Source organism: Sorex fumeus, unplaced genomic scaffold, assembly GCF_029834395.1.
Source record: "Sorex fumeus unplaced genomic scaffold, SorFum_2.1 ptg000093l, whole genome shotgun sequence".
In the NCBI taxonomy this organism is placed as follows: domain Eukaryota; kingdom Metazoa; phylum Chordata; class Mammalia; order Eulipotyphla; family Soricidae; genus Sorex; species Sorex fumeus.
This window is the reverse complement of record NW_026606150.1, coordinates 8,710,839-8,731,972: the sequence shown is the minus strand read 5'-3', so window position 1 is coordinate 8,731,972 and position 21,134 is coordinate 8,710,839. Positions and strand designations below refer to the sequence as shown.

Sequence of the window (21,134 nt, the reverse complement as noted above, 5' to 3'; positions counted from 1 at the left end):
CCTTCCCCCTCTGCCACTCTGGGCTAATTTTCCTGGTTTTGGTCCTGGGGCCACACCCAGTGAAGCTTATGGGGTTTCTCCTGGCTCTGCACTCAGGGGGCCCTTATGGATGCCGGGGACCACACCAGGTCGCCCGTTTCCCTGACCCGGCCCGTTAGTTTCAATCCCTCCTTCTCGACCCCTTTCGCGGATGCTGCTCTCCGGACCCTTCCCAACGGCAGCTGCAGACTTCAGGGCTCCCAGTGCAGTGCTCGCACCCAGCAGGCCTCACCTTTCAGGGTACCCCCACCAACAGAACTGCTGGGTCCCGGGAACCGGCCACTCAGTGCCGCTGACCAGCGGGCAGTCCCGTCAGCCCCGGGACTTTCATGGGGGGCAACTCCAGAGTCCAGGAAGGTGCAGGAGAGGCCGGGGTGGCGCTTACCAGTTGTTTCCCAGATGTGTGGCTGAGAAGCTGGTGCCCCGCCCCCGCGTGGGTGAGCCGGCTCTGCACCACTGGGCGAGGCAGCAGACAAACCGGAGGAGGCGGTGAGGAGCGGAGAGCGCTGGGGTGAGGCCAGAGAGGCCGGGCCCTGCCCGTCACACGCAGCCCGGAAGCTGCGCTTAGGCGTGTGTGTGTGTGTGCGTGTGCGGGGATCCCGAGGCATCGAGTCAGCCGTCCCCTGGCCTCCCCATCAGGGTCACGACGATCACAGTCATTTTCCTCCAGGAGGGCGGGGCTCACTGTTCTCATTGATTTATTCATTTATTGATTGGTTGGTTTGGGGGCCACACCCGGTGATGCTCCTGGCTCTGCACTCAGGGATCCTATGGGACGCGGGGGATCGGGGGAATCAAACCCAGGCCGGCCACGTGCAAGGCCAGCGCCCTCCCCACTGTGCTGCCGCCCCCGTGGGCTGTTTATTACATAACTCGGGGCATTCCAGGGACGAGGCTGTAGTCCTGCTGCGCCCACCGGGGCAGCCTGGGCTGGGGGATGGTTTCCCACCACAGGAGGAAGGGCAAGGCGGCCATGGGGTGCGTCTTCGACAACCGACGCCCCCCAATGCAGCGCCCTCCCTGTCACCTCCAGAGCTTCCTGGCCCGTGGCCAGCACCAAGCATCTCCCAGGCCTCAGCATCTGGCCAGGTGCCCAGTGTGCGGACACCCGTGGGTGCTGGCATGGCTGGCGGCCTCAGACGAGGGGGCACCTGTGAGCACTGAGGTGCGGGGAGAGGTGGTCCAGGGGGCCCTCGTGTCCTGGGGGTGGGAGCACAGTCCCCGCGGGGGGCTAGGGGCAAACACCCCCTTGCCCGGGCCTCCCGCCCCGCCCCCTCATCTTCTCAGCCAGCGGGTCCTGTGGGCAGCTGCCAGCCCAGCCCGGGAGCCGCCCCGTGGGGGTGCGTCTGCCTGTTTATTCACCAGGACCAGCCGCGACCAGCCTTTGTGTGGGTGCAGCCAGCCCCAGCCTGTCTTTGTCCCGCCCTAACCCTCCTGTGCACACAGCGCTGATGAGAGATTGCGAGAGCAGAGGGCAGAAAGGCCTCGGCTGGCCGGCGCTGACCCTGGGCTCTGACTGACCGGCTAAGCCAGGGGCCTGCAAAGCGCTGAGGCTGCAGGCGGGGGGGGGGGGGGGGGGGGGGGGTAGGGGCAGGGGGGTGGCCGGGGCGGGACGCAGAGCCGGGCGGGGTCCTTGTCGCGGGAGTTTATTAGTCTCGGGGGCTCAGCGCGGCCCCAGAACACGATTCTTACAGAACAGACGACCCGGCGGGGCCGCGAGCATGATGAGGACCCCGGGGCCGAGGCCGGTGGCAGATAGGCCCGTCCCTGGTCCCGGTCACTTGAGGCTTCCGCTCTGCACCATCTGCAGGTACTCCTTGTGGAGCTTCTCCTGCGCGTCGAAGAGCTTCTTCAGCTTCTTGGTCTGCCCCTTGCTGAGCTCTTTGCCCTCCGCGTCGTGCGTGGGCAGACCCTGAAACGGGGAACCGACGTGAGCCGGCGCCCCGCGGTCACACAGCACAGCCTGGGGGGGAGGGGTGGGGGGGGCAGGGACGCGTGAGGGAGGGAGGGAGGGAGGGAGGCAGGCTGGACAGGCGGGCCAGGGGCGGGAGGGCGGCAGAACGGGCAGAGCTGCCCCTGCAAGCCCCTTGCCCGGGCCAGTGGCCACAAGGACCGTCCGGAAGCAGGCGGTCCTCCCCTCTTTGCACTGAACTGGGACGGGAACATCTGCTGGTGACCCACAGTGACAGTGTAGCAGGGAGGGCACCTGCCTCGCATGTGGCCAGCGAGAGTTTCACTTCAGGCACCCACAGGGTCCCCCTGACCCCCCGGAGGAGGGCCTGAGCACCGTCAGGAGCCGACAGCCCAAGCCCGGCGCCGGGCGGCAGGGGAAGGCACGGCTCTTACGTTCTCGTCGAATTTGGAGTACTTGTCGCTCTCCGGCAGGAACATCTCGCTGGGCGGGATCCTCATCCGGGCCAGCTTGGCTGCCTGCAACACGGAAGTGGGGGGCTGAGCACCCGGACCCCGCCCGTGGCCTGCCCCAGGGGCAAAGAGGACCCGAGGCCCCTGTGGGCAAGGCACGTGGGCCCAGAGGTGACAGGCCATGATGATGTGTGACCTGAGGGGGGGGCCATGCAATCCTCTCCCGGCGGCAGGTACAGGCCCTGAGGGGCTACCCGCACCCCGGCACCAGGCCTGTGGGCTACACCCTGCAGCCCACACCCGCCACACCAGACACGAAACTGGAAAGTTCCAGATGAAACAGAACTGCAGCCTCAGGCTGCGAAGAAGAGCCGAGAGGGAGAGGCAGGGGACCCGCCAGACCGGCAGCCTCCTCCAGAGACCCTGGATGGCAGAGACCAAGGTCGCAGCAGGGGGGCTTCCCTTGCCACACCCCGGCCTCCTGCGCGGAGACTTTGGGGCACCACACCCAGCAGTGCTCAGAGAGCACTCCCGCGGGGCCGGAGGACCCTGTGTGGAGCCAGGGATGGAACGGGGTCAGCTGGGCACAAGGTCAGTGCCTGCCAGCCCTGGAGGGGAGGAAACTCTCGGGGCAGGCTGGGGGATGCAGGCATGGCAAGCTTTGCCGGGCCCCCAAGTGGAGGGGTGGGGGGCGACGAGGCAAGGGGCTTTGCCCCGGGGTGCCCACGTGCCTGAGGGGAATGCACGCGGCTCCTGGCAGCGGCAAGCGCAGGGCAACCCTACGGGCAGGCGCGGGCCCACTGTCCAGTGGGGGAAGCGTGGAAGCCCCATCGAACGGTCTGGGGTGAGGGAGACTGACTGGGCTGCGAGCACCAGCGCATGAGCAAGAGGCCGGGGGCGCCCGGCACCCACACGCGATCGCACACACCGGCCTGTCCACACGCTCTGCAGGAGACCGGGTGCCGGCCCACGCGGGTCAGGGGCGTTCGCCTCACGACCACGCGCAACTCTACAGTGACGCAGAGAGCAGAGCCCGGTGTAGGCAGGCAGAGAGGGAAAGACCCTCCGCAACGAAACGCAGGCCAACAGAACTGCTGGGAAGGAAAATTTTAAGACTGATCCACTCCGTGGATACGGAAAACAAAGACCTAGTAAGACTTTCAGCAGACCCTGAGGAGGTTGGACCCCTCCCCATTAAGGTCTTCTCAAAAATCCTTGGACCTCTCCTTTAAACTCGAATGATTTAGGGGGCTGGGGAGATAGCACAGCGGGTAGGGCGTTTGCCTTGCATGCGGCCGACCCAGGTTCAATTCCCAGCATACGGTCCCCCGAGCACCGCCAGGAGTAATTCCTTTTTTCTCTCTTTTTTTTTTCTGTGTGTCTTTTTTTTGTCTCTTTAGGAGTAATTCCTGAGTGCAGAGCCAGGAGTAGCCCCTCTGCATCGCCGGGTGTGACCCAAAAAGCAAAATAAATAAATAAATAAATAAACTCTAATGATTTAGCCCCTCGAAGACTCCAGAACTTCCGGATCAAGACAACCCTGAAGAGCCTATAAAAGCCACCTTGAACAAAGGAAGGGCGCACATATGCTGCCCGGGCCCAGGTGCTGCTTGCACCCGTGGGGCCGAGCACATGTGTCATCCGCCTCTCCCCTCTGGAGATGTGTATTTCCTGCTTTCCTGCCTAATCCTGGGGTGCGCGTAGCTCTCTCCACCCTTGGAGAAGCCCGGGTTCTCTCGAGTACAATACTCTCCACTCTCTCCCACTTCCTCTCCCTCATTCCCTTCAAAAAGCCTCCAAGCAAAATCTGTTTTACTTCACCACTTGCCTACTCCTGAAATTCTTTTCTGCGAGCGAGACAAGAACCCCGAAAACCCTGGGTAAGGCCAAGGACTGGCCTCTCCTTTCCTACAAAGAGCGAACCCTCACTCCAGCCTGAGTCCGTGGCTCCGGGAGGAACTGGGTGGTGGGGATCGACTCCCGTGCCTGGCAGACCAAGCGTGCGACAGGTGTGGCCTTACGGCCACCTGGTGGGGCTGGCGGGGCTCAGGCCAGGACCAAGCAGGGGCTCATCACAGACTTTATCAGTCCTTGTCTTCCCAGCGGGTCCTGGGGCGCAGGAGCGAAGCGGGAGAAGGTGACTGTCCTCTCCTGACTCATGTGAGACACCCGTGGGGTCCACCCACATCACAAGGAGGAGACTTTCATTTTGGGGTTCTCCCAAGCAGTGCTCCGGGGACCAGGGGCCGTTCCCGGGGATGCCCTGACTAGCCCCGAGGGTCCTGGCAGCTCAGTGCTTGGGTGCAGCGGCAGGTGAGACCACCAGGGCCACACTGGGCCCATGTGCAGGGCCATGCAGGGTAAGTCAGAACTCCGGGGCCCATGGGAACCCGGGCTGAGAACTCCGCCGTCTCCCAGGGGCCGTGGGCAGAGACCGCACGGTGGGCGAGGAAGAGGCTTTGCCTTCCACAGGGCACGGCGGAGCTCGAGGTTGGCACGCGAACAGACCCCAAGTCAGAGCAGGAGGAAAGGACGGGATGGGCTGATGCCCCTTCGTGCAGGCGAAGGGCACCAGAGCGCGGCCAAGGAAAGGTGCAGGGAGGGAGGCCGGGCGCCTGAGGCCGGGAGCTGGACCGCGGGCTGCGGGACCCGGCTGTGCAGGCAGTGCCGAGGACCCCGGGGAGAGGAGGGGGAGGGGGGGAGCGCGTGAGGGCTGTGCAGGGGGCACCCCGAGCTCGGCCCACAGCCCAGGCGCGGCCGTTTCCCTGTAGAGCGTGGGCAGCGCTGGGCCAGGCCATCCGCCCCTCCCAAGGGCCCCAAGGTGAGGAGCCTGGCAGGCCTGGGGCCACAGGCTTGACTCCCCAGTCCACCCCCCAGCCCACCAGTTACCTCCTGCTCCTGCTTCTTCCTGGCTGTCTCCTCTTTCTTCTTCCGCTTCTCCTCCTCAGCCTGGGGGGGACAGAGCGGCCGTCAGCCCACCGAGCTGGGGGCCTGCACGAACAGGCCCCATACCCCGCCCACGTCTGAGACGGGACCGTGGACCCCTCTCCCCAGCCTAGGGATGAGCGAGTGTGCGGGTGCCTGGGGGTCTCTGCACAGGACCAGCGATTCCCTTTGGCATCTCGGCCACCGGCTAACATGGACCGAGCAGAGCTGGGGGTCCTGGGATGGGACCCCTGCAGGCAGGCGAGGGGAGGGGCTGGCAGAGGGGCCCTAGGAATCGGGGCGCAGTGGGGCCCGTGTGGTGGGTGGGGCCCGCCCAAGCTCTCATGAGGCCAGGGCTGTGCCAGGCTGGGGTGTGGGTGGGATGGGACAGGGCTTGGGGGCCCACTTCCTTTTCCCGACCTACTCGGGGCGCCAACAGAGAAACCCGACCTCGGCAAGTGGCGACCAACTCACCTTCCTCTTCTCTTCTCTCTCCTTCAGCAAGGTGTCCCTGTCCACCAGCTTGACCACCGTGGGCAGGCCTGCAAGGCAGGGTCGGGGTGAAGCGGCCACCCCTGCGCCCCAGCGGGAGATGCCACCCAGGCCCGCTCCCGGAGGCTCGGGACTCTGCTCTGCCGGCAGCAAACCGCCCTCCTGCCCGGTACAGGCCGGGAGGTGCAGGAGGAGGCTGGCGGGAGGGCCAAGGAGCAGGGTACCAAGGCCCTTTCTGGAGGCCCCTGCCGCATGCTGGTGGGTGCGACTGAGGGAGGGCGGGAGAGTGGGCGTGGCCTATCGTGGAGTGGGCGTGGCCCAAAGCCTACCAGGCTGGCCTAGCACTGAGTGGGCGGGGCCGGAAGCAGACCAGGCGGGTCTAGCAGAGTGGGCGGGGCAGGAAGAAGAGTGAGGGGGGCCTAGCGCAAAGCGGGCAGTGCCTGGAGCAGAGTGGGAGCGGCCTGGCGTGGAGTGGGCGGGGCCTGGAGCAGAGTGGGCGGGGCCTGGAGCAGAGTGGGCGCGGCCTAGTGCAGAGTGGGCGGGATCTGGAGCAGAGTAGGCGCGGCCTAGCGTGGAGTGGGCGGGGCCCGGGGCGAACTCACCTTCGTGGTCCTCCAAGCGCACACCCAGCTCTGGCAGGACGTCATCTCGCAGGGCATCACTGAGCTGTAGGACCTCCAGCACTGTGGACACGGGAGACCAGTTACGGGGCGTAGGGCTGTCGTGGGGCAGCCCTCGGCGCTCCCTCCCCAAAATGGCATCTTCTGTGCTCAGCCAAGAAAGTCAAGAGCCAGGGTTGCCAGCCCCCACACGGAAGGGGTACAGCCACGTCCACACACAGAAGGGGCACTCCGTGCTCCCCGGGAGGGCCCCGCGCCTGGGGCTCCAGTGGCTACATGCTTCTCCACCCACGGGTGCTGGTGATCAGCCCAAGGCCTCCTGGCACAGGCGAGCGTCAGTGCCCAGCTGAGTGAGGACTGTGGGTGTGGGGATTACCCCACTACTTCAAGGTCACCCACTCACAAGACCCTAAGCAGCCGGTGGGGGTACAGGAGGCAGAGGCCGGCAGGGGGCGCTCTCCCGAGGGCGGTCAGGGGTGGGGCCACTGCCCACTGCTCCAGTGACTGCTGGCGTCCCAGAGATGTCAGCACAGCAGTGCCCTCTTGGATGGGTTATTCTGCCCCCGCTCCCATACTGCCTGCATTCATCTCTGGACCCCCAAGAACTCCGGGTGCCCCAGGGCTGCCCGCAACCCAGCAGAGGACAGCAGGTACACGGCTCCCAGCCTGGGAGTGCCCTCAGACACCAGCCTCGCTTGGACCCTCCCTCCAGAGGCGGCTGCCCAGCTGCAGAGACACTGGTGGGCCTAGGATCTGGAGGCTGGTGATGGCGCCAGGTGCCCCAGGACACCCCGGGCAGAAGCCGCCCGCTGGCCAGGTGCCAAGGCCTCACCCTTCTTCTCTCGGGCGATGCTCCGCACCCCTTCCCTGAACTCCGACAGCACCTGCAGGTACGGCATGACTGTGGCCTCGAGCTGGGGGGGGAAAGTGGAACTTCAGACCAGTTGCTCCATCTCCTCCGGCTCGGGGAGAACCGCAGGCAGCAGGGTAGGCACTGCGGGCTCAGGGAGGGTGCCAGGAGTCCGAGGGATCCAGTGGGGACTGCGGGGGTCTCAGGGACCTGGTGGGGGTGGCGGGGGTCTGAGGGACCCAGTGGGGACCACGGGAGAGGGTGGGCCCACAGCTGTACTCACATTCAGGCTGGTGCCGGCCCCGCCGACCGGGAAGCCCAGGGAGCTCTCCTCCTCAATGGCCCCAAAGATCTAGGGCAGAGACGGCGTGTGAGGGAGGGCAAGGCGCACGGGAGGGGGCCTGGCAGGGCAGTGAGGGGCCCCTGGGGTGGAAGAGAGGCGGGCACAGCTGCCCAGGGCCCGCCCTGTAGGCAGGAAGTGGAGGACGCGGGGTGGCCCCGAAGGGCCGGGTTGCCCAACTCGAGTGGAGCAAGTCAGCCTCGAGCCTCACGACAGGGAAGGACTGAGGTGGGCACAGGAAATGGCCCAGATGCATTTTCTGGGGGGTGGTGTCAAAGCCCATGGTGCTCAGGGCTGACTCCTGGCCTGCACTCAGGGAGTTTGGGGGCCATGTGGGATGCCGGGGATCGAACCCGGGCCAGAGAGTGCAAGGCCAGTGCCCTGACCGCTGCAGTTAAACTCTTGCTTGGCACCCCCTGCCCCCGCTGAGGCATTTCCTTTTCTGCTCCCTGGCTTTGGGCCAAACCGGCAGTGCTCTGGGGGCCACGCACGAGTGGGGTGACGAGTGGCAGGGACGGTGCGGGACCCGCCCACACACCTTGAGCATGCGCGTGAGGTACAGGGCGACGCTCCCCAGCAGGGCCCGGCTGGGCCTCCTGCGCGCAGCCTTGCGGGCCGCCATGTAGAGGTTGCACTGGCCCACCAGCGCCCGCATCTCCTCCAGGGCCGTGCGCGTGTCCACGTTGTCACACAGGGCCTCGTGGACCGCCGCCTTCTTGTCGAAGAAGCTGAGCGAGAAGACCAGGGCCGGCCGGGTCAGCGGGTCCGACGGGCTGGGCAGCCCCCTCCCCCACGGCCTCTCCCCGACCCACCCCGCCGCCGGCCCGGCTCACCAGTGGTTCAGCTCGGCTTCCTCAGCCTCCCACTTCTCAAACTGGCCGGCGAGGTCAGCCGGGGCGCGGAGGACGTCTTTCACATTCAAGAAAAATTCCTGAAGTTAGAAAATGCGGTTTAATAGTCCTCAGACCATCTAGCTGACGGGGCGAGGCCGTGTTTACTCTGAGAGAGCTGAAGATCCACACGGCACACTGGACACGTGTGTATTTGCACACACACACACACACACACAGACCCACAAGCATGCGTATACATGCACACACACTCACACACATGCACGTACGTAACATGCACATACCCTCATACACACTCACACACATGCACACACGCACACACACATGCACGTACATAACATGCACTTACCCACACGCACACACACGTGCACGCCCACACAAGCACACACATGCTATCATATACAGCTGAGGTGAGCCACTGGGAAGCTAGGCGTGGCCGAGCCCATGTCGGAAGTAAAGGCCCGGCACGTGGCCAGCAGTACGGCAACATCCCCTCCCCTACTGACCCCAGGCCCCCAGAGCCACCCCCGCACCCTGGCCCTGCAGGCGGGAACAGAAGAGGCGTCTCGCGGGCCGGCGACTCACGTTCATGAACTTCTCGTACTGCAGCGCCGAGTCCATGGTGTTGTCCGAGTAGTCCAGCGTGTCCTTCCAGGAGTGCATGAGGAAGGCCAGGCGGAGCTGCCGGGCTGCGGGACAGAGGCGGCCTCAGTGCCGGGGGGTGACTGGGCCGAGCAGAGGCGCGGCCAGGGACGCCCCTTACCTGAGTGCTTCTTCAGGGCGTCCTGGATGGTGATGAAGTTCTTCAACGACTTGGACATCTTGCAGCCGGCGATGGTCAGGTGGCCCGTGTGCAGGAAGTACCGGACCCAGCAGTCGTTTTCGAAGTAGGCCTGTGGGGGTGGGGGCCGCCGTGAGCGCTCGAGGCCGCGGCCAGGCCTGTGTGGTCAGGGGGCTCAGCGGACGGCGAGGCGGGTTCTGCTCAGGAGCCCTGGGGAACCCCCGCCAGCCCCCGTCGCCCACCCACCACGCCCCCGCCGACCTCTGACTGTGCCAGCTCGTTGTCGTGGTGGGGGAAGCGGAGGTCGAAGCCCCCTCCGTGAATGTCCATGGAGGAGCCGAGGAGGGTGCTGGCCATGGCGGAGCATTCGATGTGCCACCCGGGACGGCCCTAGGGACCAAGGGCGCGGGTGACCCAGTGCCGGGGCCTGAGTTGGCAGGGTCACGCGGAAGCCGCGCGGAAGAGCTGCTGTGGCGGGCTGGGGCCCAGGGGAGGCCACGGCTGGGTGAGGCTGGCGCCCCCTTCCTGCGCTCTGGGGGTCCAGACTGTGGTCACAGGCGATGCTTGGGGGGGGGGGGGAAGCTGGCCCGGGACTCTGACTCAGAAAGGCCCAGGGAGCGGGGACTCTGCAAGGTGGGGGTGGGGGGTCCCGGGGTGGCTGGGATGTGTGGAGTCCCGGGATGGGGTCCCGGAGTGGGTAGGGGTGTGTGGGGTCCCGGGGTGGGGTTGTGGGGTCCCAGGATTGGGGGCGTGGGGAGCAGGGCTGTGTCCTGGCTGTCCCCGCGGGCTTACCTTGCCCCAAGGGCACGGCCAGGCGGGCTCCCCGGGCTTGGAGGCCTTCCAGAGTGCAAAGTCGCTGGGGGAGCGCTTCTCACTCAGGCGCTCGGCGGACACGCTCAGGTCCCCTGCGGACACCAGGCAGGGCTGACCACGGGCCCACAGGTCTCGGGGCCAGTCTGTCCTCGGGCTTCCCTCTGGCCCCAGAACTCCCTCCGGGTCCTGCCCAGGGCACTGTTCGGCCCCACCTCTCGGACCTCTCCTTCCTGCTGCCCCCGCACCCCTTCTCCGGGCTCAGGGGGCTTCTGGCCGGGTGGGGGAGGCTGGTGGGGCCCTTCTCCTCGGGGGGCAACAGTCCCAGGAACCAGGCACAGGCTCAGACCCCCATCCGGGGTCCTGGGGGCCGAGGCCCTGAGCATGGCGAGATTGAGCAAGACGGGTATGGGGCCTCTCGGGTAGACACCAGGGACAGGGAAGGGGCCAGGAACGGGCAGGGACAGGCCTCAGCCCTGCAGCACCCGCAGGCTGTGGTCTCTCCTGGTGTGTGTGTGTAACTGTGTGACTATGAATGACTATGTGTGTCACTGTGTGTATGACCGTGTGTGTGTGTGTGTGTGTGTGTGGCTATGTGACTGTGTGACCGTGTATGACCATGTGTGACTGTGTGTGGCCTTGTGTGGCTGTAACTGTGTATGTGAGACTCTGTAACAGTGACCGTGTGAGAGACAGTATGTGGCTGTAACTGTGTGTGAGACTGTGTGGCTGTGTGAGTGTGAGTGGCTATGTGAGTGTGTGTGTGTGTGTGTGTGTGTGTGTAAGTGACACACACACAAGTGTGTCTGTGTGGGGCAAGGGCTCTTCTGTATGTGTAAGTGTGTGACTGCATGTGTGTGTGCGGGTGCACACGGGGCATGCATGCGAGTGCATGTCACTATGAGGGCCGTTCTGCGTGATCGTGTGACGGGGCAGGTGTGGGGTCGGCATCTTCCCCACATGTGGCCACAGTGCTCGGCGGGCAAAGCCAGCCCAGGGACCCCTCACCAATAAAAACTCCCTCCCCTAGGGGGCCGGGATGACAGGACAGCGGGGAGGGCGCTGGCCTTGCACGTGGCTGACCCCCCGGGTTGGACCCCGACCCCCCCAGGAATGACCCTCGGTGCAGGGCCAGGGGTCAGCCCCGAGCAGCGGTAGGTGTGGGCCAGGCAAACGGAACAAAGCAAAGACCCTCTCTGCCCGCTTCTTGTGTCCCCCTCCCTGCACTGGGGACAGGCACCTCGGCTGAGGGGCAGCTGGGGGCAGCTGAGGGCCATGGGTCCACAACCTGGGGCGGGGTGCGGGGATGAAGCCTGTGCCCAGTCCTGGGACGCTCCGCCCCAGGGCTCCACAGCGGCGGGGTCATGGCTCTGGCCTGGGGCTGGGGGACTGCAGGGTTCCCGGGGGGCACCCACACTTGGTTGTGGTGCTCACACTCCTGGCTTCAGTGCTCCTGGGACGGATCACGCTCGCACACAGCGGGGTGCCCAGGAGTGACCCCAGGACAGAGTCGGGAGGTACTCCACCCCGGAAAGAAAACCCAAACCCAGGGAAACAGGAAAGCATGAACATTTTCATGGCCAAATGACGTGGCTGTGCTCTGGGCCCGGCCCCCAACCTGCTCCCAGCCTTGAGGTTGCGAGATCAAAGCCAGTCCCACGGACCGAGGTCACCGGGCCAGCCCCACAGATCAACATCACCGGGCCAGCCCCATGGACCAAGGTCACTGGGTCAGCCCCACCTACCAAGGCCACCGGGTCAGTCCCATGGACCGAGGTCACCAAGTCAGTCCCACGGATCGAGGTCACCGGGTCAGCCCCAGGGTCCAAGGCCCCCGATCTGAGTCCCCACGCCCGCACATCCTGGACCCGTTCTAAACCGGCCTCACCTTCCCCCTCCTGCAGGGCCTTCTGGTCCCCCACGGCTTCCGGCACCAGCTTGCCATAGCTGTGCCTCTCACTGGCCGCGAACTTGGCCGTGTCGAAGTAGACAGAGCCGTTGGAGACGTAGCTGGGGGAAGACGGGGGAGGGGGGGTGTGACGGCCTGCGCCCCTGGGCCGGCACGGCTGCGTCCTGCCTCCCAGCCTGGGCCGCGCGGCGCCCGCCCTGCCCTGGCCTGCCCGACCCACCTGCCGGCCCAGCCCGGCTCGGCCTCCCCGAAGCTCCCCGGATTATTCCAGCAGCGTCACTCCGCTCGCCCCGGCCAGGCCGGCCCCGCCTCAGCGCACGCTGGGCGCTGTCTGCCGTGGGGGAGAGGGGGCATCACTGCCGGGACCACGCGGCGCTGCACACCTCTGCCCTGCCCACGGGGCCACCCCCCGCGGCCAGAAAGTGCTGGAAGGGCAGGCCGGGGCGGAGGGCCGGAAGCTTCAGAGTCGGGTGACCCCGGCCCCCCTGGGGTGTCGCACAAGGTCAGCCTCTCAGCCCGCCCACACACCGGGCACCCATCTGCAGACCTGGTGGAGCCTCACCCATAGCCGTTGTCCACGATCTTCTGGACAAAGTCCACGATTTCTGGCACGTACTCACTGACGCGGGTCAGGACATCAGGGGGGAGCACCTGTTGGGAGCAGGGGCGGGAGGTCGGGCCTCTGCTCGGCGAGCAGCAGCCGAGCGCGTGGGGGAGGTCCCCGGCCCGGACTCACGTTCAGGGCCGCCATGTCCTTGTGAAACTCCCCCTCCCAGAACTTCGGCAGCTGGGAGAAGATGGAGTTGTCGGCCACTGAGCTGCCCAGCCGGGAGTCCAGCCAGTCGGACAGCAGGTCCTTGGCCCGCTCCAGGAGCACCTGCACGAGAGGGCGGACGTCCACACCGCGGACACAGGCCATGAGCACCCGGAGAGGCGAGAGCTGGGTGGAGCCCGAGACGGCCGACCCCGAGGCTGCGTCCAGGGGCGGCAGGCGCCACCAGCACTTCCCAAAGGGGACGGGCCCTGGGGCTGGAGCGAGAGCACAGCGGGGAGGGCGTTTGCCTTCCACGTGGCCAACCCAGGTTCGATTCCCAGCATCCCATAGGGTCCCCCCGAGCACGGCCAGGAGTAATTCCCGAGTGCATGAACCAGGAGTAACCCCTGTGCATCCCTGGGTGTGACCCAAAAAAGCAAAAAAAAAAAACCCAAAAAACAAAAAACCAAAGGGGACGGGCCCAAGAGCGTGACGGGGGGTGACGGGGGGTGTTGGCCACCCCCGGCTCTGCACAGGGGCCTTCAAACTCTAAGGTCGAGCACTGAGCACCTTTCTGGCACCCAAACCCAACAGCTAACAGGTTGAAACTTTGAGACCTAGGGCCAGCGCCATAGCACAGCCGGGAGGGCGTCTGCCTTGCACGTGGCCGACCCGGGTTCAATCCCCTGCACTGCCAGGAGTGATTCCTGAGTAGAGCCTGGCTGCGGGGTGTGTGTGGCCCAAAGAGGAAATGATTAAATAAAATCAGACTTAAAACCTAAAGCTGGGGCCCAGAGTGATAGCACAGGGGGTCGGGCATTTTGCCTTGCAGGCAGCCAGCCCGGGTTCGATCTCCGGCGTCCCGTATGGTCCCCCAAGCACCGCCAGGGAGGAATTCCCGAGTGCAGAGCCAGGAGTAACCCTGGGATGTGACCAAAAAGCAAAAAAAAAAAAAGCTAAAGCTGGAGAAGGTAGGGAAGCACAGTAGTTTTCCACCCCCTGCTGGTGCCCAGGCCCCCAGCGTGAAAGCCCTTAAATGGTCAAGGTCAGGCCCAGGAGCGCAGAGAAACTGTTTCCTTTCTCATTGGGCTGACAGGTACCAGCGGATACAGACAGTAACAATGTACTTGAGGGCCAGCAAGGCAAACAAGGGAAGTTTGAGAAAAGGCCTCACCCTGTGAATGCCAAGGGGAGGAGGAGGGAGGGGAGAGGAGGGGAGGGGGAGAGGGCCAGGAGGGGCAAGAGGCGAGGGCCTGCGAACTGACTTGAAGGCTGGAGCCCTGGGGCGGTGCTGGTCTTGCCCGTGCCCAACCCAAAGCTGACCGTTGGAGCCCCTGTGGTCCCCCAAGTGCAGCCAGGGCTGACCCCTGAGCACCGCTGGGCGTGGCCCAGAAGTGAGAGGAGAGGAGAGGAGGGAGGAAGGACAGTGGTCCGGGACAGGACAGGCGCCTGCCTCGCACCCAGCCCATCAGCCCGTACGGGGTACAGGGCGCAGAGCCAGGAGTGAGCCCGAGACCCGCCGGGTGTGGCCCCAAAACCAAAACACACACAAACCAACAGAAATGAGGCCAGACCCCCGCCCCCCATTTGCCCTGAACAGCCTAGGGACGGCGAGGGGGCGCCAACTCTGCGACCCTCCCCCGCCCTGGCCGCAGACTCCCAGAGCTCTGCTTTGTGGAGACCCGAACGCGCAGCTGGGGGTCCCTGACAGGGCCGGGCGGGCAGCAGCGCCCCAGGAGTGGCCACGGGCACAGAGCGTGTCCCGAGAATGGAGCCCGGAGGGGCCCAGACAGCGCCTGGCCCTGTCACGAGGGCCACTCGAAACGCACGACACATCCACAGGTAACACATACAAACCCCGACCGGGATTCAGGGCTAACCCCACAGCTGGGGGACAAGGGAGCGCCCACGGCAGGGGCCCACGCCTCCTTCCTCACCCCGCAGCCCCTCCGGGTGGACTCACACAGCGGGCGGGTTACTTGCCAGATCATTCTGGAACAGCTTCCCGAGGAGGCTGCCCGGCCCGTCGTGTCCCGAGTGCTGGAGCTCGGACCCTGACTCACGCCTCCCCCCTCAGCACCGGGCAGCCACGGCCCAGCTGACGGAGCCTCGGGTACCTGTGCGCGGCCCTGGGTCTCCTCGGCGGGCAGCGGGGTCTGCAGCGCGTGTTCCAGGGCCTCCGTGGCCAGCGCCACCGCCTGCTGCAGACGCTCCAGCATCTGCCTCTTGTCGGGGTCCGTGGTGTCGCGGAGCTTGGCCGAGAAGGGCTGCAACGGCCAGAAAGCCCAGTCAGGCCGGACTCGCCCTCACGGCCCGGGCAGGGGCGACTCCCCGTGACCCTCCATGGCCCGGGTAGGGGTGAGTCCAGGCCTGTGTTGGCCGAGGACCCTGACACCCGGCAGCAGGGATCCCTGAGGCCTCAGGAAGGGCCGTGGCTGGCCAGGCAGATGACCACCACTGGGTCACTGGGCGATGACGGCGCCTGTGACCTCCAGGTAACGGGAGTGGACAGTGGTTCTCTGACCCTCAGCACGGCACCCGGAACACGCGCAGGAACGGCGGCCCCATGTCCCGAGGACAGCCGCCCCGCCAGGGTCTCTCCCCCAGGGAGAGCACCCGAGGGACAGGGATGGCCGAGGGCCGCGAGGGGTCCGGGGGGCACCTGCAGGGCAGCGTGGACGTCGGCCAGGAGCTGGGGCGCGGGCGGCTGCTTCTCCCGGTACTGCTCGAACAGGTGGTTCTGGCGGGCCCGCCTGATGATCTGGACACGGGTGAGGCCGAGCTCAGGGGCGCCCACGCACCAGGGCCCCAGGAGCCAGGCCACCTCCCGCCCTCCGCCTCCACGGCTGCCCCTAGCCCACCCCCACACCCTGCCCCGCATGCCAACAAAAGCCCCTCCCGAGGGCCCTGGCCACCTTGTCGTCGATGTCCGTGATGTTCATGCAGTAGAAGACGTCGTAGCCGAAGTAATCGCGTAACACCCGCCGCAGGATGTCAAAGGAGATGTAGGACCTGGGGGGAGGGTGACCTCAGGGATGGCGGGGCGGGGGGGTCATGGGCCGGGCCCGCCCAGGTCAGGACATCCTTAGGGGATGGGAGGAGTGTCCAATTGGGGAGAACATTTGCAATGGGTGCCGGACACGCTTGGACAGGCCCCGGGGCCCAGCGCCTCGGCCAGACGTTCGGCCACCCCCCCGCCAGCCACAGCCCCAGGCCCGGCCCCAAAATGCTGGCGTAAGGGCTGGACACGTGCGGGGGGACCCGGGGCTGCCTGAGCCCGCCAGGATGACCCCCGACCCCCGAGCAAGAGCCAGGAGGCGGTCCCGAGGGCCGCTGGGTGTGGCCCCCAAACAAGAAACGCATAGTAAATGCTTATTTACAGCCATATTATTTCTTTTGAAGTAAAATAAATAACAGAACAAGTTAGTTCGTAAAACTCTATGTCGGGGCTGGAGCGATAGCACAGCGGGGAGAGCTTTTGCCTTGCATGCGGCCGACCCGGGTTCGATTCCCAGCATCCCATAGGGTCCCCTGAGCACCGCCAGGAGAGATTCCTGAGTGCAGAGCCAGGAGTGACCCAAAAAGAAAAAAAAAAAAACTCTATGTCGACACACCTGTGGCCGTCTGGACTTCGCCCCCCTGCATGCATCTCTGACAGAGAGAGCTGGGGGTCGCTCCCCCAGGCACATGTGGGGGTCTGCGGGCCTACCTGGCGTGGCCCATGTGCGCCGCGTCGTACACCGTCGGCCCACAGCTGTACCACGTCACCTTCCGCCCATTTTGGGGGACAAACACATCCTGTCGGAGCGAGGGGCCATGAGTCAGGTGGGAGCAGGGCCGGGCGGGGCCCGTGTCACGAGGGAAGCGCCTGGCCCCCCACGGCTCCCCACCCGGCCCCTGACCTTGTTCCGTGTGAGGCTGTTATATAGTCGCAGCTTGCAGGGCTCCGACCCGGCCGGGGGGCTCCACTGGGGCTGTGCCCGGCGGCCCTTTCCTGCAGCACAGGAAACAAGGCTGACACCAGCCACCAGGGCCCTGCGCTGACCAGGCAGGGAGGACCCGTCCCCTGTCCGACCCTGAAATGAAACTGTCACCCCATCTGACCCCACCCTCCATCTGACCCTGCAGTGACCGCATCCTTCTTCTGACCTGCAGTGACTGCATCCCCCTTCTGATGCAGTGACCTGCTCATCTGACTTGCAGTGACCTGCCCCCCCAATCTGGCCTGCAGTGACCTGCCCCCATCTGACCTGCAATGACCTGTCCCCCCGGCTGACCTGCAATGACCTGTCCCCCTCTGTGCCCGGCCCCCGGCAACGTGCCATCACCCCAACGCTCAGTCTAAGGCTGAGGCCAACGCTGGGCTGCCCTGTGGCCTGCCGCCCACCACTCGGTGACTAGGCGCGGGGTTCCACCGCCGGGCGACAGCCCACAAAGGACAGCTGCTGTGCGGGGGACGGGAGGGCAGCCATCGATGTCCGGAACACACTGGCCACCAGCATGAGTCACACGCTCTGGGCCCGCATGCGGCCACGAGCTCAGCAGCCACTGTGAGAACCGAGCACCGAACACTGAGCACTGTCTGCAGTGAGGGGTCCATGGAGTCTCTTGCCCCCACCCCGGAAGCCAGACTGCCCCTCGTCATCAGGGAAACCCTCACTGCCTCAGACACACCCACATCAGGGTCCCCGACTGTCAGACTCAGACCCAGGTTCTGCTGACCGACCAACGCAGCCCCACGAGGCCGCACGGTGGGAGCTGACCCGGCCAGCAGGGGAGAACTGAGCACTGCAGTCAGAACTGACCCGGCCAGCATGCAGGAGCTGAGCACCAGGGCGCACCCTCCCAACTCCCCTGGGTGGTCAGCACTTCACCTCCTGGCTTGTCCGAGCCACCCCTGGAGCCAGGGTGGAGCTGGACGCAGCCCCCCAGCCCCCCTCGGGCCCTCAGGACAGCCCCCGGCACCTGGAGCGGGAGGGGGCCCAGCCCTGCTCCCACTGGCTTGCAGCCCCAGGCCCTGCACTGGGGGCTTCTACGTGCCCAGGCCACGGGGCCACCTGGAGGAGACGGGGGCAGCGGGAGTGCACGCGAGCTGTGTGGACACGTCCGTGAGCAGCTCTGGACATAGCCATGCATGCTGGGTTGATGGCTCGGGGCCCGCCTTGGTCACTCAAGATGGCCCATGGTCAGGAGCTGGGCAGGCCCGTGGTATCAGCGGCCACATGGAGGGGAGGATGGGTGTCCTGCACACAGCCGCCTGGGTTCAATGACCAGAGTACACAGGGAGCCCATCAGAGGCCCTGACCTTCAGGCTTCACGTCAGCTCCACGGCCATCGGCCGCGACACCCCTTCCACATCCAAGGCCGCCGGGTGGGACCCAAGCACCAGGGACTCAGGGAAGCCGGACACAGCAGGCGGGCCGGACGGGGCTGGGGAGCCCGAGAGCCGTCCTCCAGGAAGGGACAGCCGGGACAGGGCCCTGCGCCATGGCGTGCCCGGGTTGGGTGGACTCCCCCCGAGGGCAGATGCAGCCGGCTGCAGAGCCGGGGCCCACCCACCAGGGCGACCGCAAGGGCCGAGCACCGTGTAGGTCGTGACAGGTGGCCAGGGTTCCTGGATGCGCTTTTAAAGCCACCGCGGTCGCCACAGAGAGGGCACTGGGGGCACATCCGCGGGGACAGGGCCCCAGGGGAGCTTGGGAAAAGAGCAGCGCCCCGGCTTCCTGCGGGACTCGGTGACCCAGATGCTGAGAGGCAGCCCTGGAGGCGAGGGGCACCAATAAAGCGGGTAATAACGCCGCCCGCCCTCGCGGCCAGCCCAGCCACCCTTTCATGTGGGCGCAGGCGCCACGCGACGCCGCCCAGGCTGGGTGCCACCCAGCCATCACGGCCATGGAGCGCAGGGCGGGCGCGGGACACCTGGTGAGGGTGCAGGGGGGCCACAGGGGCGGACCCTGCTGGATCCGGGATCCCTCCGTGCCCCACCCCCAAGTCACAGGTCCCCTCTCCGCCTCGCCCTCAGACCCGGGTCCCCTCCCCGCATCCTCCTGTTCCTTCCCTCCATCTCACTCCATCCCCTATGCTGTCACCCAGCTCCCGGGGAACTCTCCGTCACCCCCACCCTACCCTGGGAGCCCTGCTCCTGGGTACCCTCCCCTCTGTACCCCCATTCCTGGTACCCTCCACCGTCACCTCTTTCCTGGTATCCTCCCGCCGTGACCCCTGCTCCCGGGTACCCTCCCCCCTGACCTCTGCTCCGGGGTACCCTCCCCTCTGTGACCCCTGCTCTCGGTTACCCTCCCCTCTGTGACCCCTGCTCCGGGGTACCTTCTCTCCTGTGATCCCTGCTCCCAGGCACCCTCCCCCCTGACCTCTGCTCCCGGGTACCCTTCCCCCTGTGACCCCTGCTCCTGTGACCCCCATTCCTGGTACCCTCCACCGTCACCTCTTTCCTGGTATCCTCCCGCCGTGACCCCTGCTTCCCGGTACCCTCCCCCTCATGACCCCTGCTCCCGGGCACCCTCCCCCCTGACCTCTGCTCCCGGGTACCCTTCCCCCTGTGATCCCTGCTCCCGTGACCCCCATTCCTGGTACCCTCCACTGTCACCTCTTTCCTGGTATCCTCCCGCCGTGACCCCTGCTTCCTGGTACCCTCCCCCTCATGACCCCTGCTCCCGGGTACCCTCCCCCCTGACCTCTGCTCCCGGGTACCCTCCCCTCCGTGAGCCCTGCTCTCGGTTACCCTCCCCTCCGTGACCCCTGCTCCGGGGTACCTTCTCTCCTGTGAACCCTGCTCCCAGGCACCCTCCCCCCTGACCTCTGCTCCCGGGTACCCTTCCCCCTGTGACCCCTGCTCCTGTGACCCCCATTCCTGGTACCCTCCACCGTCACCCCTTTCCTGGTATCCTCCCGCCGTGACCCCTGCTTCCCGGTACCCTCCCCCTCGTGACCCCTGCTCCCGGGCACCCTCCCCCCTGACCTCTGCTCCCGGGTACCCTTCCCCCTGTGACCCCTGCTCCTGTGACCCCCATTCCTGGTACCCTCCACCATCACCCCTTTCCTGGTATCCTCCCGCCGTGACCCCTGCTTCCCGGTACCCTCCCCCTCGTGACCCCTGCTCCCGGGCACCCTCCCCCCTGACCTCTGCTCCCGGGTACCCTTCCCCCTGTGACCCCTGCTCCCGTGACCCCCATTCCTGGTACCCTCCACCATCACCCCTTTCCTGGTATCCTCCCGCCGTGACCCCTGCTTCCCGGTACCCTCCCCCTCGTGACCCCTGCTCCCGGGCACCCTCCCCCCTGACCTCTGCTCCCGGGTACCCTTCCCCCTGTGACCCCTGCTCCTGTGACCCCCATTCCTGGTACCCTCCACCCTCACCCCTTTCCTGGTACCCTCCCCGCTGTGACTCCTGCTCCCGGGCACCCTCCCCTCCATACCCCAATTCCTGGTACCCTCCACCGTCACCCCTTTCCTGGTAAGTCTCCCTCCGTGACCCCTGCTCCCGGGTACCCTCCCCCCGTGACCCCGGTTCCCGGGTACCCTCCCCCCTGACCTCTGCTCCCGGGTACCCTCCCGCCGTGACCCCGGCTCCCGGGTACCCTCCCGCCGTGACCCCCATTCCTGGCACCCTCCCGCCGTGACCCTGCTCCCGAGTGCCCTCCCTCCCGCGACCCCGGCCCCGCGCGCCCTCCGTCCCGCGCCCTCCCCCGCCGCGCTCACCCTGGTCCCCGGTGGAACCCGCCATCGCAGCGCCCGAGCCGGCTCCGGCGCTCCAGAGTCTGATGCAACCGCCGCCCCGGAAGTCCCACCCCGCCCGCCGGCCCCGCCTTCCGGGCCCCCGGCCGTCGCCAGGCAACCGGGCCGGCCGGGACGCCGTCGCGCGGGGCATGCTGGGAGCGAGGGCGGGACCCGCCGCGTCGCTGCGGCCGGCGCTCTTTGCTGCCCCCTGGCGTCGCCGCGGCCTCCCTGTCACCCCGCCGGGCCGAACGTTAAACACAGACTTGGAACCCCGCAGGCCTGGAACTCGACTACGAATCGCTCGGAAATCTCGGCGCCTTAATTAAAAATACATTCGACAGACGGTGGTTTAGAATTTTATACTTTTTTTAGCTTTTTTTTTTGCTTTTTGGGTCACACCCGGCGATGCACAGGGGTCACTCCTGGCTCTGCACTCAGAAATTACCCTTGGCGGTGCTCAGGGGACCATATGGGATGCTGGGAATCGAACCCGGGTTGGCCGTGTGCAAGGCAAACGCCCTACCTGCTGTGCTATGTCTCCGGCCCCTTTTAAAATTTTTTAAGGTTTTACTTTTTTTTTTTTACTTTTTGGGTCACACCTGGTGATACTCAGGGGTTTCCTGGTTCTGCACTCAGGAATTACTCTTGGCGATGCTCAGGGT

General features: G+C 66.1%; 1 protein-coding gene across 2 annotated transcripts; it reads right to left on the bottom strand.

The window, feature by feature from the left end:
* Positions 1-1,668: 1,668 nt before the first annotated feature.
* CARS1 (cysteinyl-tRNA synthetase 1) lies at positions 1,669-20,545 on the bottom strand. Of its 2 annotated transcripts, none has more exons than XM_056132020.1 (22): positions 20,455-20,545; positions 16,638-16,729; positions 16,445-16,533; positions 15,651-15,747; positions 15,398-15,496; positions 14,853-15,002; positions 12,718-12,858; positions 12,544-12,632; positions 11,961-12,082; positions 10,055-10,167; positions 9,524-9,652; positions 9,245-9,374; positions 9,067-9,170; positions 8,464-8,561; positions 8,169-8,358; positions 7,574-7,642; positions 7,273-7,354; positions 6,423-6,503; positions 5,803-5,870; positions 5,293-5,352; positions 2,375-2,469; positions 1,669-1,951 (listed from the first exon to the last, which is right to left on the bottom strand). In XM_056132020.1, exons 1-22 carry the CDS (start codon positions 20,477-20,479, stop codon positions 1,891-1,893), a joined length of 2,184 nt encoding a protein of 727 aa, XP_055987995.1. In that variant the 5' UTR covers positions 20,480-20,545; the 3' UTR covers positions 1,669-1,890. The 2 variants fall into 2 exon arrangements, with proteins under 2 accessions (XP_055987995.1, XP_055987994.1); XM_056132019.1 differs by having other exon boundaries at positions 2,386-2,469.
* Positions 20,546-21,134: the final 589 nt, after the last annotated feature.